Source organism: Ranitomeya variabilis, chromosome 8 (assembly GCF_051348905.1).
Source record: "Ranitomeya variabilis isolate aRanVar5 chromosome 8, aRanVar5.hap1, whole genome shotgun sequence".
In the NCBI taxonomy this organism is placed as follows: Eukaryota; Metazoa; Chordata; class Amphibia; order Anura; family Dendrobatidae; genus Ranitomeya; species Ranitomeya variabilis.
In genome coordinates this window covers 144,526,836-144,542,314 of record NC_135239.1, presented here as the reverse complement: position 1 = coordinate 144,542,314, position 15,479 = coordinate 144,526,836, and the positions used below count along the sequence as shown (strand labels likewise).

Genomic DNA, 15,479 nt, shown 5'->3' with positions numbered 1-15,479 from the left:
TTGTCCCATTCAAAATAACAATAAAAAAAAAATCAAACCTACACATATTTGGTATCGCCGCGTTCAGAATCGTCCGATCTATCAATTAAAAAAAGCATTAAACTGATTGCTAAACAAGGTAGCGAGAAAAAAATTACGTTTTTTTGGTCTCCGCGACATTGCATTAAAATGCAATAACGGGCGATCAAAAGAATTTATCTGCACAAAACTGGTATCAATAAAAACGTCAGCTCAGCACACAAAAAATAAGCCCTCACCTGACCCCAGATCACGAAAAATGGAGACGCTACGGGTATCGGAAAATGACGCAATTTTTCTTTTTTTTTTAGCAAAGTTTGGAATTTGTTTTCACCACTTAGATAAAACTTAACCTAGACATGTTTGGTGTCTATGAACTCGTAGTGACATGGAGAATCATAATGGCAGGTCATTTTTAGCATTTAGTGAACTTAGTAAAAAAGTCGAACAAAAAACAAGTGTGGGATTGCACTTTTTTTGCAGTTTCACCGCACTTGGAATTTTGTTCCCCGTTTTCGAGTACACGACATGGTAAAACCAATGATGTTGTTCAAAAGTACAACTTGTTTCGCAAAAAATAAGCCCTCACATGGCCATATTGACGGAAAAATAAAAAAGTTATGGCTCTGGGAAGGAGGGGAGCAAAAACGAACACGGAAAAACGGAAAATCCCAAGGTCATGAAAGGGTTAATATGGACATACAGGATATAGACTCCTGTGGAGAGTGATCCCTGTGTGTCTCCTATTAGATGTGGTGTTATGGATAAATAATCTTATCACTTTATATAAATGATCTTTTCCAGGCTTTGAGGAGGACGATGCATCCAGATAACTCTGCCTCCAGAGCTGATTTTACATGAAGAGGAGTTACCAGTGACACAAGTAACCAACACAGAACAGGAGAAATGACATTTGTCTTTCAAACACACTTTTACTTCTCTCTGAGCTCTGCTGCATTGTAACAATATTGCAGCCCTGTCTGCCTGTGAGCTGGTAGCTCAGAGGAACCTGCAGATGTGTCAGGTATAACCACACACAGCTCTACAGTGAGGCCAGGAGAGCAGAGTGGCCATCACACTGGTAACTCCTCCTTCATGTAAAATCGGCTCTGGAGGGAGACTTATCTTCCAGGTAATGTTCTCCCCGGAGCCGGGAAGAGGTCATTTATATAAAGTGATAAGATGATTTATCCATAACAAGACATCTGATATGAGGCACATAGGGATCACTCTCCTCAGCAGTCTGTATTGTGTATGCCCATATTAATAGTTTAGCTAGGGCAAATGTGGTGACCGATTCCCTTTAACCCCTTCAAGTCGCGGCCCTTTTTCATTTTTGCGTTTTCGTTTTTCACTTCCCTCCTTCCCAGAGCCATAACTTTTTTGTTTTTCCGTCAATTTGGCCATGTGAGGGCTTTTTTTTTTTTTGCGGGACGAGTTGTACTTTTGAACGACACCATTGGTTTTACCATGTCTTTTACTAGAAAACGGGAAAAAAATTCCAAGTGCGGTGAAATTGCAAAAAAAGTGCAATCCCACACTTGTTTTTTGTTTTGGCTTTTTTGCTAGGTTCACTAAATGCTAAAACTAACCTGCCATTGTGATTCTCTAGTTCATTACGAGTTCATAGACACCTAACATGACTAGGTTATTTTTTATCCAAGTGGTGAAAAAAAATTCAAAACTTTGCTTAAAAAAAAAGAAAGAAAAAAAGTGCCATTTTCCGATACCCGAAGCGTCTCCATTTTTCATGATCTGGGGTCGGTTGAGGGCTTATTTTTTGCGTGCCGAGCTGATGTTTTTAACCCCTTCATGACCTCGGGATTTTTCGTTTTTCCGTGTTCGTTTTTCACTCCCCTCCTTCCCAGAGCCATAACTTTTTTATTTTTCCGTCAATTTGGCCATGTGAGGGCTTATTTTTTGCGGGACGAGTTGTACTTTTGAACGACACCATTGGTTTTACCATGTCGTGTACTAGAAAACGGGAAAAAAATTCCAAGTGCGGTGAAATTGCAAAAAAGTGCAATCCCACACTGGTTTTTTGTTTGGCTTTTTTGCTAGGTTCACTAAATGCTAAAACTGACCTGCCATTATGATTCTCCATGTCACTACGAGTTCATAGACACCTAACATGACTAGGTTATTTTTCACTTAAGTGGAAATTCCAAACTTTGCCAAAAAAAAATAAATTGCGCCATTTTCCAATTCTCGTAGCGTCTCCATTTTTCGTGATCTGGGGTCAGGTGAGGGCTTATTTTTTGCGTGCCGATCTGGCGTTTTTAATGATAGCATTTTGTTGCAGATACGTTCTTTTGATCGCCCGTTATTGCATTTTAATGCAATGTCGTGGCGACCAAAAAAACGAAATTCTGGCGTTTCGAATTTTTTTCTCGTTACGCCGTTTAGCGATCAGGTTAATGCTTTTTTTATTGATAGATCGGGCGATTCTGAACGCGGCGATACCAAATATGTGTATGTTTGATTTTTTTTTTATTGATTTATTTTGATTGGGGCGAAAGGGGGGTGATTAAACTTTTATATTTTTTTTATTTTTTTCACATTTTTTTTAACTTTTGCCATGCTTCAATAGCCTCCATGGGAGGCTAGAAGCTGGCACAGCACAATCAGCTCTGCTACATAACAGCGATCATCAGATCGCTGCTATGTAGCAGAAAATCAGGTGTGCTGTGAGTGCCGACCACAGGGTGGCGCTCACAGCTGCCGGAGATCAGTAACCATAGAGGTCTCAAGGACCTCTATGGTTACCATTCTGAAGCATCGCCGACCTCCGATCATGTGACGGGGGTCGGCGATGACGTCATTTCCGGCCACCCGGCCGGATGCGGTAGTTAAATGCCGCTGTCTGCGTTTGACAGCGGCATTTAACTAGTTAATAGCGGCGGGTGAATCGCGATTTCACCCGCCGCTATTGCGGGCACATGTCAGCTGTTCAAAACAGCTGACATGTCCCGGCTTTGATGCAGGCTCACCACCGGAGCCCTGCATCAAAGCGGGGCTTCTGACCTCAGACGTACTATCCCGTCCGAGGTCAGTAAGGGGTTAATGATACCATTTCGGTGCAGATACGTTCTTTTGATCGCCCATTATTGCATTTTAATGCAATGTCGCGGCGACCAAAAAAACTTAATTCTGGGGTTTCGGATTTTTTTCCCGCTACCCTGTTTAGCGATCAGGTTAATGCTTTTTTTTATTGATAGATCGGGCGATTCTGAACGTGGCGATACCAAATACGTGTAGGTTTGATATTTTTTTTATTGTTTTATTTAGGATGGGGCGAAAGGGGGGTGATTTAAACTTTTATATTTTTTATATTTTTTTCATATTTTTAAAAACATTTTTTTTTACTTGTGCCATGCTTCAATAGCCTCCAAGGGGAGGCTAGAAGCTGGCACAACCCGATTGGCTCTGCTACATAGCAGCGATCATCAGATCGCTGCTATGTAGCTGAAATGCAGGTGTGCTGTGAGCGCCGACCACAGGGGGGGGCGCTCACAGCAGGCCGGCATCAGTAACCATAGAGGTCTCAAGGACCTCTATGGTTACTGTCCTGACACATCGCCGACCCCCGATCATGTGACAGGGGTCGGCGATGAGTTCATTTCCGGCCGACCGGCCGGAAGGGCCGGTTAAATGCCGCTGTCAGCGTTTGACAGCGGCATTTAACAGGTTAATAGCGGCGGGTGAATAGCGATTTCACCCGCCGCTATTGCGCGCACATGTCAGCTGTACAAAACAGCTGACATGTCGCGACTTTGATGTGGGCTCAGCGCCGGAGCCCTGCATCAAAGGGGGAGACACGACATGCGCCGTACTATTACTGCGCATGTCGTGAAAGGGTTAAGTTCTGAAATGTTCCACTAGACTAATGGGAATGAGTGCATGAATTTGTGCTTCTCGGAAAGACTATATGCTGTGGATGTGAAAGTGCATAGATGTGTGTGTCATTGTATGGTAAAAAGTATTACGACTCCTACACAATATACTTACAGGATCTTCTATGACATCCTGTTCTAATATGGAGGAGTTCTCAACTTTGCAGCTGTAACAGTTTCCACTGTTCTACAAGATTTCTGAGAGTGTCTGGGAATTTTTGCCTATTCATCCAGAAAACCATTTTTGAGGTCAGACACTAATGTTCATCCCAAAAGTCAGGGCTCTGTGCAAGCCAACCAAGGTCTTGCATGCTAAATCATTAAGATTTCACTGGAACTAAGGGACCTAGGTCAAACCCTTAGAAACAACCTCATGCCATTATTTCTCCACTAGCCCATGTGATTCATAGAACTGCTCCAATATTTACGGCCACAACTGTTTATCCCTCTCTCACAATGACCGTTCTGCTTCACGTCACCTGTCTTATTTATTGCATTATTTCTGTGCCCTGTTGTATATAAATATGTGATTCTTCAGATTTTGTGTTAGTCTATGCCTGATGAAGAGACCTGGGTAGTCTGGAAAGTTTGCAATTTCTTACCATCTTTTCAGTTAGCCATTGAAAGGTATAAACCACTGAGGACTCTCAATTCTAAACATAGACTTAGTCATTTGCGAGCAGCACACAAACATGTTGCAAACCAATGTTCCAAGCTTTGTTCGCGCATGCAGTCTTCTTTTTTCTATATATTAAATTTAAGGGAATGTGTCTATTGCTGCTTGTGACTTTCATTGTGGATTACAGGAAATGTTTTCTTGTCATATACCCCTTACCTTTTCATTATAGTTCTATTCCTTTTCTCTTAAGTCTCCGTCTTCAAAGCAAGACACTTCCCAGCCTAAAACACAGCCAGAAACACAGGCGGTCCTTGCTCAGTCTACGTCGGTGAGTTTTCAGTTTCTGCTTTATTTTAGTTAAATAGGAATTGTTTTCTATCAAGACATTAGTTCATACATAATATAACTATCGGTCATCTTTTTATAGAGCCCAAGACCTGCTACTCAGCGGAGGCCATGTACTACTTTGTCTTTTGCCATACCTCCCAATATTGAGGCATCTTTAGATAAGAAGCAGTCTAACATCAGTGAAGAAGAACTTATGAGCTGCTCCTCAAAATTGGTATTTTTTTCTTTTCAGAGTTGTATTACTATTCTATTACTGTTATAAAAATGTACATTATCATGAGAAAATTAACAATTCATGTATGTATTCAACTGCAAACTCGTGGTCATCAGCAGGAAAACCTGTATAATGTGTCTGGTAAGAATTAGAGATGAGCGAACATCATCGGCTCCCTCCTTATTCGGCAAGCTTTAGCGCTTACCGAAGAAGCTGCACAAAAAACAACAAGAAACATGCTATTTACCAGGGACCACCAATATAATATCGAAAGATATATTTTATTTTATTAAAGGTAACCAAACACCAAAAAGTTAAAAAATATTTAAAAGCAAACAGTTACACAGACCCCAAAATAGGGTCCAGACCCCCTGGACATGGAAGCATCAAATACACAAATCATGAACAAGGATTGTGATATTGCACCCAAATAATAAACAGGTGAGAAAGGTGTAAAAAATAATCAAATTCAATAACAATAATCACTGGAAAATACTGTTGAATCTCAAGGTTCCAAGGCCTCCTATGACAAGATAGGATGATTTAAATAAATTACTGGAGCCTAACAAGAAAAATAAAATGCTAGAAAAACATAAGAAATGCACAGAGGATGAAAACAAAGTCTACAAGTTGTATCAAGAAGTTATAAACAACCATGGCAAATGACCCAAATGATTCCAAGGGTTATCAAGGCCTATAAATACAGAATGATACCTATTTGATAAATGCTACAGTTAGGTCCATATATATTTGGACAGACACAACATTTTTCTTATTTTGGTTATAGACATTACCACAATGAATTTTAAACAAAACAATTCAGATGCAGTTGAAGTTCAGACTTTCAGCTTTCATTTGAGGATATCCACATTAAAATTGGATGAAGGGTTTAGAAGTTTCAGCTTCTTAACATGTGCCACCCTGTTTTTAAAGGGACCAAAAGTAATTGGACAGATTCAATAATTTTAAATAAAATGTTTATTTTTAGTGCTTGGTTGAAAACCCTTTGTTGGCAATGACTGCCTGAAGTCTTGAACTCATGGACATCACCAGACGCTGTGTTTCCCCCTTTTTGATGCTCTGCCAGGCCTTCACTGCGGTGGTTTTCAGTTGCTGTTTGTTTGTGGGCCTTTCTGTCTGAAGTTTAGTCTTTAACAAGTGAAATGCATGCTCAATTGGGTTGAGATCAGGTGACTGACTTGGCCATTCAAGAATATTCCACTTCTTTGATTTAATAAACTCCTGGGTTTCTTTGGCTTTATGTTTTGGGTCATTGTCCATCTGTAGTATGAAACGACGACCAATCAGTTTGGCTGCATTTGGCTGGATCTGAGCACACAGTATGGCTCTGAATACCTCAGAATTCATTCGGCTGCTTCTGTCCTGTGTCACATCATCAATAAACACTAGTGACCCAGTACCACTGGCAGCCATGCATGCCCAAGCCATCACACTGCCTCCGCCGTGTTTTACAGATGATGTGGTATCCTTTGGATCATGAGCTGTACCACGCCTTCGCCATACTCTTCTCTTTCCATCATTCTGGTAGAGGTTGATCTTGGTTTCATCTGTCCAAAGAATGTTCTTCCAGAACTGTGCTGGCTTTTTTAGATGTTTTTTAGCAAAGTCCAGTCTAGCCTTTTTATTCTTGATGCTTATGAGTGGCTTGCACCGTGCAGTGAACCCTCTGTATTTACTTTCATGCAGTCTTCTCTTTATGGTAGATTTGGATATTGATACGCCGACCTCCTGGAGGGTGTTATTCACTTGGTTGGCTGTTGTGAAGAGGTTTCTCTTCGCCATGGAGATTATTCTTCTATCCTCCACCACTGTTGTCTTCTGTGGGCGCCCAGGTCTTTTTGCATTGATGAGTTCACCAGTGCTTGCTTTCTTTCTCAGGATGTACCAAACTGTATATTTTGCCACTCCTAATATTGTAGCAATTTCTCGGATGGGTTTTTTCTGTTTTCGCAGCTTAAGGATGGCTTGTTTCACCTGCATGGAGAGCTCCTTTGACCGCATGTTTACTTCACAGCAAAACCTTCCAAATGCAAGCACCACACCTCAAATCAACTCCAGACCTTTTATCTGCTTAATTGAGAATGACATAACGAAGGGATTACCCACACCTGTCCATGAAATAGCCTTGGAGTCAAGTGTTCAATTACTTTTGGTCTCTTTAAAAACAGGGTGGCACATGTTAAGGAGCTGAAACTCCTAAACCCTTCATCCAATTTTAATGTGGATACCCTCAAATGAAAGCTGAAAGTCTGAACTTCAACTGCATCTGAATTGTTTTGTTTAAAATTCATTGTGGTAATGTCTATAACCAAAATAAGAAAAATGTTGTCTCTGTCCAAATATATATGGACCTAACTGTATATGCTAGTCCATATAATAGAGGTAATATATATATATACAGTACTGACAACCTGTGTTAAGGGGCAAAAAGCCTAGATAGGCGTAAAAAAAACAAGTTATTGAGTATTGTAGACGGCCGCCAGTAATGTGAAATAGCAAGACTTAGAAAACATGACCAGAGTATATGCAAACCAGGGGGCCTGGAACGCCCAACGCATATCGCCACAGAGTGGCTTCGTCAGGGGCTATTTATTAGGCTATACTCATTGAGGTTTAGTAACCTCTATTATATGGACTAGCATATAGCATTTATCAAATGGGTATCCTTCTGTATTTATAGGCCTGGAGAACCCTTGGAATCATTTGGGTCATTTGCCATGGTTGTTTATAACGTCTTGATACAACTTGTAGACATTTTCATCCTGTGTGTATTTCTTATCATGTTTTTCTAGCATTTTATTTTTCTTGTTAGGCTCTAGTAAGTTATTTAAATCATCCTATCTTGTCCTAGCAGGCCTTGGAACCTTAAGATTTAACAGTATTTTCCAGTGATTATTGTTTTTGAATTTTATTTTTTACACCTATCTCACCTGTTTATTATTTGGGTGCAATATCACAATTCTTGTTCATGATTTGTGTATTTGATGCTTCCATGTCCAGGGGGTCTGACCCTATTTTGGGGTCTGTGTAACTGTTTGCTTTTAAATGTTTTTACACTTTTTGGTGTTTGGTTGACTTTAATAAAATAAAATGTATCTTTCAATATTATATTGGTGGTCCCTGGTAAATAGCATTGTAACGGGGTCTACTGTGCTGGAGTACCTCTTTCAGTACCACCCCGTGTTTCAGGAGGTCCACTCTGCTTTGGCTGGAATCTGAATGAAGGACGCTGGCTGGAATTGCTTGGTTACGTAGGCGCATATAAAAGATCACTGCTTCTCCATGTATTTCCAGTGTGACAACACTTTACTCGCAGGACACAGAATATATAACACAGATACAGAGGGCGGGCCAATTGAAAAGCGGCAAGCCAGACATACATTACAATAGCCGCAGGTGGCCGGAGCCTGCCGCTATTTACTGTGGGAATTACAAAGGTGGGGGAGGTCAGAAGTGGGATATCTTGTCCCCTCTGCCCAGGGGAGCAGCCTGTGGGCTGATGCATTAAGGTACCTTCACACTAAAGGCCCCGTCTCACTAAGCGATTTACCAACGATCACGACCAGCGATACGACCTGGCCGTGATCGTTGGTAAGTCGCTGTGTGGTCGCTGGGGAGCTGTCACACAGACAGCTCTCTCCAGCGACCAACGATCAGGGGAACGACTTCGGCATCGTTGAAACTGTCTTCAACGATGCCGAAGTCCCCCTGCAGCACCCGGGTAACCAGGGTAAACATCGGGTTACTAAGCGCAGGGCCGCGCTTAGTAACCCGATGTTTACCCTGGTTACCAAAAAAAACAAACACTACATACTCGCCTTTCGGTGTCCAGGTCCCTTGCCGTCTGCTTCCTGCTCTCTCACTGACTGCCGGCCGTACAGTGAGAAGTGAGAGCACAGCAGTGACGTCACCGCTGCGCTCTGCTCTCAGTGTACGGCCGGATCTCAGTCAGACAGGAAGCAGACGGCAAGGGACCTGGACACCGAAAGGCGAGTATGTACTGTTTGTTTTTTTTGGTAACCAGGGTAAACATCGGGTTACTAAGCGCGGCCCTGCGCTTAGTAACCCGATGTTTACCCTGGTTACCAGTGAAGACATCGCTGGATCGGTGTCACACACACCGATTCAGCGATGTCAGCGGGGCCTCAACGACCAAAAAAAGGTCCAGGCCATTCCGACACGACCAGCGATCTCGCAGCAGGGGCCTGATCGCTGGTACGTGTCACACATAGCGATATCGCTATGGAGGTCGCTGTTGCGTCACAAAACTTGTGACTCAGCAGCGATCTCGCTAGCGATCTCGCTATGTGAGACGGGGCCTTAAGCGACGCTGCAGCGATATCGACAACGATGCCGATCGCTGCAGCGTCGCTGGAGAGCTGTCACACAGACAGCTCTCCAGCGACCAACTATGCCGAAGTCCCCGGGTAACCAGGGTAAACATCGGGTTGCTAAGCGCAGGGCCGAGGGTGAGTATGTAGTGTTTTTTTTTTTACTTTTACAATGGTAACCAGGGTAAATATCGGGTTACTAAGCGTGGCCCTGCGCTTAGTAACCCGATATTTACCCTGGTTACCATTGTAAAACATCGCTGGCATCGTTGCTTTTGCTGTCAAACACGACGATACACACCGATCTGACGACCAAATAAAGTTCTGAACTTTCAGCAACGATATCGCTATCCAGGACGCTGCAACGTCACGGATCGTTATCGTTGTAAAGTCGCTTAGTGTGAAGGTACCTTTAGGGACATGCATCTCACATGGAACCTATTATACATACATATAACTGCACAACATATTCTGGGTGCTGGGGGGTTCCGTAACAAGCATGTTTCTTGTTGTTTTTCGTGTCACATGATTTGACATGCTCCATCAGCTTTTTGCTGATTCTGGCTGATGGTGCCCTCCGCCTTTTCTTTTCTAGCGAAGAAGCTGCATTGGGAACCTGGATATCTGGAGCGCTCCCGATGATCAGCTGTTCAGAGCAGCTGCATGTGTGCGGCTGTGTTACACATGCATGGACAGCCTGTGTGTTGTGACTGTGACACAGCCGTGACACATGCAGCTGCTCCGAACAGCTGATCATCGGGAGCGTTCCAGATATCCGGGTTCCCGATGCAGCTTCTTCGGTAAGTGCTATAGCTTGCCTAATAAGGATGGCACCGACGATGTTCGCTCATCTCTAGTAAGTATAGCCACTGCCATTTACAGTTGATGTATAGACTTTGTTTTGTGTTCATCTAAACTGAACAAAAATGTAAAAACCCAACACTTTTTTGTCTCTGCTCCAATTTTTCATGAGCTGAACTCAAAGGTCTAAGACTTTCTATGTACACAAAAGGCCTTTTTCTCTCATATATTCACAAATGTGTCTAAATCTGTTAATGAGCACTTCTTCTTTGCCAAAATAATGCATCCACCTCCCAGGTGTGGCATATCCACATGCTGATTAGGCAGCATGGTTATTGCACATTGTGCCTTAGGAAGGCCGCACTAAAATGTGCAGTTTTATCACACAGCACAATGCCATAATGTCACAATTATTGAGGGAGCGTGCAATTGGCTTCCTGACTGAAGGAATGTCCACCAGAGCTGCTGCCCGTGAATTGAATGTTCATTTATCCTACCACAAACCAACTCCAAAGGCTTGGAATTTGGCATTAAATCCAAACAGCCTAATAACTGCAGACCACGTGTAACCACACCAGCCCAGGACCTCAACATCTAGCATCTTCACATTCAAGATCATCTGAGACCAGACCCCGAACAGATGCTGCAACAATCCATTTTTAAAACCAAAGAATTTGTGTACAAACTGTCAGAAACCATCTCGGGGAATTTCCTCTGCATGCTGCCCATCCTCCACCTGACAGCAGTTCGTCATCGAAACAGAGTTGAGTAGGCAAATGCTCACATTCGATTGCTTCTGACATGTTGGGGAAGTGTTCTCTTCATGGATGATTCTCTTCACGGATGATTCTTGGTTTTCATTGTACAGGGCAGATGGCAGACCATGTATGGCATCATGTGGGTGAGCGGTTTGCTGATGTCAACGTTGTTAATTGAGTGGCCCATGGTGGCCATGGGGTTATGGTTTGGGCAGATGTATGTTATGGACCATAAACACAGGTGCATTTTATTGATCCCATTTTGCATTCACAGAGATATTGTGACGAGATCCTGAGGCCCATTTTTGTCATTCATTAACAACCATCGCCTCACGTTGCAGCGTGATGATGCACAGCGCCAATGTTGCATGGATCTTTAGACAGTTTCTGGAAGCTGTATATAAAGTTTGAAAAATTGGAGTAATAAAATCTGTCTTCAAAAATATATGCAAAAATAACATGAAGTACAGATAGCATTAAAAATCTTTGAATACACGTAAATACATAGATTATACATGGGTACAGTCACTATGAAGGACACAGGTAAAGATAGTCCAGGAGACAACACTACACTAGAGAGTATACGACTGAAGTAATCAAGTTCTTGGAAAGTTAGACTATAAAGTGTATTGAGTCCTTTTAAGGAGCAAATAATAAGGTGGCTAACTCAAGATTCATCCTCACTCAAGTTGGTCGCAGTGTTGTCAACAGATTGCCAGCCTCTACACGCGTTTCGCATAGACTTCTTCGGGGCCGCGCGTATGGGTTGGCAGTCCTTTGTCGACACTGCGACCAACATGGGTGAGTTTGGTATCGCCGCATCCATAATGTCCCCCTCTATAAAACTGCCCCACTAGTTAACCCCTTCAGTGAGCACTGTAAAAAAAAAAAAAAAAAAAAAGCATTGTTTTTTGCCTTGTTTTTTATTTATCATCATACCGCCGAACAAAAAGTGCAATAAAACCCGATCAAAAATTACAGATGTAAATAAAAATGCTACTGCTGAAAATGTCATCTTGTCCTGCAAAAAAACAAGCCGCCATACAGCTCCATCAGCAGAAAATAGTTGTTCTATAAAATAGATTCTGTGTTAAAGCGCCAAAACATAAAAAAATGATAACTGTGGTATCACTGTAATCGTACTGACCCGGAGAATAAAGCTGTACTACCAATTTTACCATACGCGGAACGGTACCGTATTTTCTGGCGTATAAGACGACCTTTTAACCCCTAAAAATCTTCTTAAAAGTTGGGGGTCATCTTATAGGGCGGGTGCGGACCAATGTGCATATGGTGAGTGGGGGGGAGTGGTAGCAATGACGAAGTGAGGGTGCGTCTCACAGGGAAGGAGTAAGTAGAGTATCCCCCTATTACCTCAGTGTGGCAGCGATGCTCTCTGTGCTGGGGGGCAGCGGCAGCTCCCCTTTGTGCAGCGTTGGGGCTCCAACGGCATTTCCTCAAAGCCCGGAGGCCCCCAGCAGCTCCATTGCTACAATGCGGTGGCCTCCGAGAAATTGGCCGCTTGGATTGGCGCAGGCTGATTCAGATTTCTTCCCGAGATCTCGGGAGATGAGATCTGAATCTGAGCATGCGCCAACCCCAGCGGCCATTTTCCCGGAGGCCACCGCATCGTAGCAATGGAGCTGCCGGGGCCTCTGGGCTTTGAGGAAATGCCGGCAGAGCCCCAACGCTGCACAAAGATACGCCGCCCCCCAGCACAGAGCCCCCACTCTGCACAAAGAGGAGCCGCCGACGCCCCCAGCACGGAGACACCATGCTGCACAAGGAGGAGCTGCCGCCGCCGCCCCCCAGCACAGAGCATCGCTGCCACAATGAGGTAATAGGGGGATACTCCACTTACTCCTTTCCTGTGAGATGCCCCCTCTCTTCGTCATTGGGACCACTCCACCCCACCATATGCACATTGGTCACCCACCCTATAAGCCGACACACAGCGTATAAGACGACCCTCGACTTTTAAGAAGATTTTATATTTTAACCATAAAAGTTGGGGGGTCGTCTTATACGTCCAATCTTATACACCGGAAAATACGATATTTTAAAAAAGAAAAAAGCAATTCCTGAATTGCTTGGTTTTTGTTAATTCTGTCTCCCAAAAATCGGAATAGAAAGCGATCAAAATATATAATGTGCCCCAAAATGGTGCAACTTAAAACGTTAGCTCGTCCCGAAAAAAACAAGCCCTCACATGACTTTTTTGGCCGAAATATGAAAAAATTATAGCTCTCAAAATGTGCTGATGTAAAAACTAGTTTTCACAATAAAAAGCATCTTTTAGTGTGTGACAGCAGCCAAACATTAAAATCCGATATAAAACTGGTATCACTGTAATCGCACCGACCTGAAGAATAAAGGCGCCTAATGACTTATACCGCACAAGGAACGGTGTAAAAAAAAAACCAAGCAATTCTTCACCTGCTGGTTTTTTTTGCATTCTGCCTCCCAAAGATCGAAGTAAGGCTCGTGACACGTTTATGAAAATAAGCCAGTTTGCAATTGACTTGCTTTTTCTATTTTCTGTGGTTTTCCTTCAATGAGAGCTTTTATTCTTCAGTGTGCAGCTTGTTGCCAAGGAGATCCACCACGAGAGCCTAGCTGAGTATGCACAGAAGTTACATTCCAGGCTAAAGAATTAAGTCCTTAGATAGCAGTTGGCTTTCTCCATCCCATTCAATTTCTATACAGCAGTTAGACACACTTTCCTCTGGTCTCTTGACCAAGATGCTTTTATTAGTTTTGCAAAATCACAAGCCAAGGGCCCCTGCCATTAGCAATTTCCAGGGCAGTTCTATTAATTGCTCACTTGAGCTATGTGCGTGTTCAAAAGCCATTTCATCTATATATGCAAATATAGTGATAGAAGTGTAGAATTCAGAAGAATCACTGATCAGTAGCAAGCAGAAGCTCAGCAGAAGGAGGAAACTACTTTAGCAGAACTGTCGCTCAAGGAGGAAGGCCTGCCCCCCAGCAACAAGGAAGCGAAAGACTGTAGAACAATGTGCAGATGAAGACACATGTTGAGAATAAACTTTATTTTGCTAGAACAGTTCTGTGAATTTTGTTTTTGCTGGGAAATATGGGTAAGTGACTGCATCCCATCTGTCTAAACTGTTTTACTTACAGCAGGATCCTACCTGCTCGCTACATCTTTAGACTTAAGTCTAGGAGACTTTACTTCCTTTAAAAGATGATTGATCAGTGGCAAATAGACTCGCATAATTTGATCAAAATGTGCACTAAAATTTAAGTCTATAACTATAGTCTGTACAGCAGTTTTTCTATTTAAGATTTTTATGTTAAATATGCCACAGGACACTTTTTTGAATATCTTGTAGTCCATACCTAAATAGTTCAGAGTTGTTTTTCACCAAGAGAAGGTCGTACCTGTTAGGGTAAGTTCACAAAGGGCGTTTTTGCTGCGTTTTTTGCTGCTTTTTTATGCTAATTTTCAGCTGCTTTTTACAGTACCAGCAAAGCCTATGAGATTTCAGAAATCTCATGAGCACACACTGGTTTTTTGTGTGATCAGGATTTTGTGCTTTGCTGCGTTTTTTGGACATAGAGCATGTCACTTCTTTCAGCGTTTTTGCTGCATTTTTTCTGCGTTTTTCACCCATTGACTTGAATGGGTGTTGAAAAAAATGCAGCAAAAATTCAGGTATCATTATTTGCTGCGTTTTTGCTGCAGAAAATTCAAGGACATTAGCATGGACAAAGAGAAAAAAATATGCAACAAAAAACGCACCAAAAAACGCACCTAAACCTGCGTTTTTGACGCAGCTTCTTTCCCGCCAAGAAGATCAGGTTTTGCTGCAGAAAAAAAGCCGCAAAAACGCCCTGTATTAACTTACCCAGGGGGATTTTTTGTTTGGCTGATCAATGTATACTTTGTGGGGATTAGCTTGCAGGTAAGAGCTTAGTAAGTCAGTGCACATTGCAGATGAAGAATGCTTGGTTTCTTTCTAGGGCTTAATGGCAATAAGTATGTACATGAGACAAATTCACAGGCCACAACATACAAAAGATAAACCAAATGCTGCTTGTCTAATTAGAGGTGAACCCACATGTTAGGTAACTGTTGACTGATAAAGCATTCAATCCAAGACTTAACTGTTCTTACTCTCTTATGTATGTGAGAGTTTGGCAAAGCCATGTGTTCTCGTGTTCTATGTGGGAATAGTTGGTGAGCTGGTGCCACCCCCGTTATATGGGAATAGTTGGTGAGCAGGTGCCACCCCCGTTATATGGGAATAGTTGGTGAGCAGGTGCCACCCCCGTTATATGGGAATAGTTGGTGAGCTGGTGCCACCCCCGTTATATGGGAATAGTTGGTGAGCTGGTGCCACCCCCATTATATGGGAATAGTTGGTGAGCTGGTGCCACCCCCGTTATATGGGAATAGTTGGTGAGCTGGTGCCACCCCCGTTATATGGGAATAGTTGGTGAGCTGGTGCT

The 15,479-nt window shown here is 42.8% G+C and overlaps 1 protein-coding gene across 2 annotated transcripts in view; it reads left to right on the top strand.

Annotated features, from left to right (window-relative positions):
- Window positions 1-15,479, top strand: part of MRTFA (myocardin related transcription factor A) — a 194,766-nt gene that overhangs the window by 165,980 nt on the left and 13,307 nt on the right. For both annotated transcript variants that reach the window (XM_077278872.1, XM_077278874.1), the window contains exons 12-13: window positions 4,781-4,858; window positions 4,958-5,092. In XM_077278872.1, coding sequence (XP_077134987.1) covers window positions 4,781-4,858; window positions 4,958-5,092 — 213 coding nt within the window. The remainder of the gene's footprint in view (window positions 1-4,780; window positions 4,859-4,957; window positions 5,093-15,479) is intronic.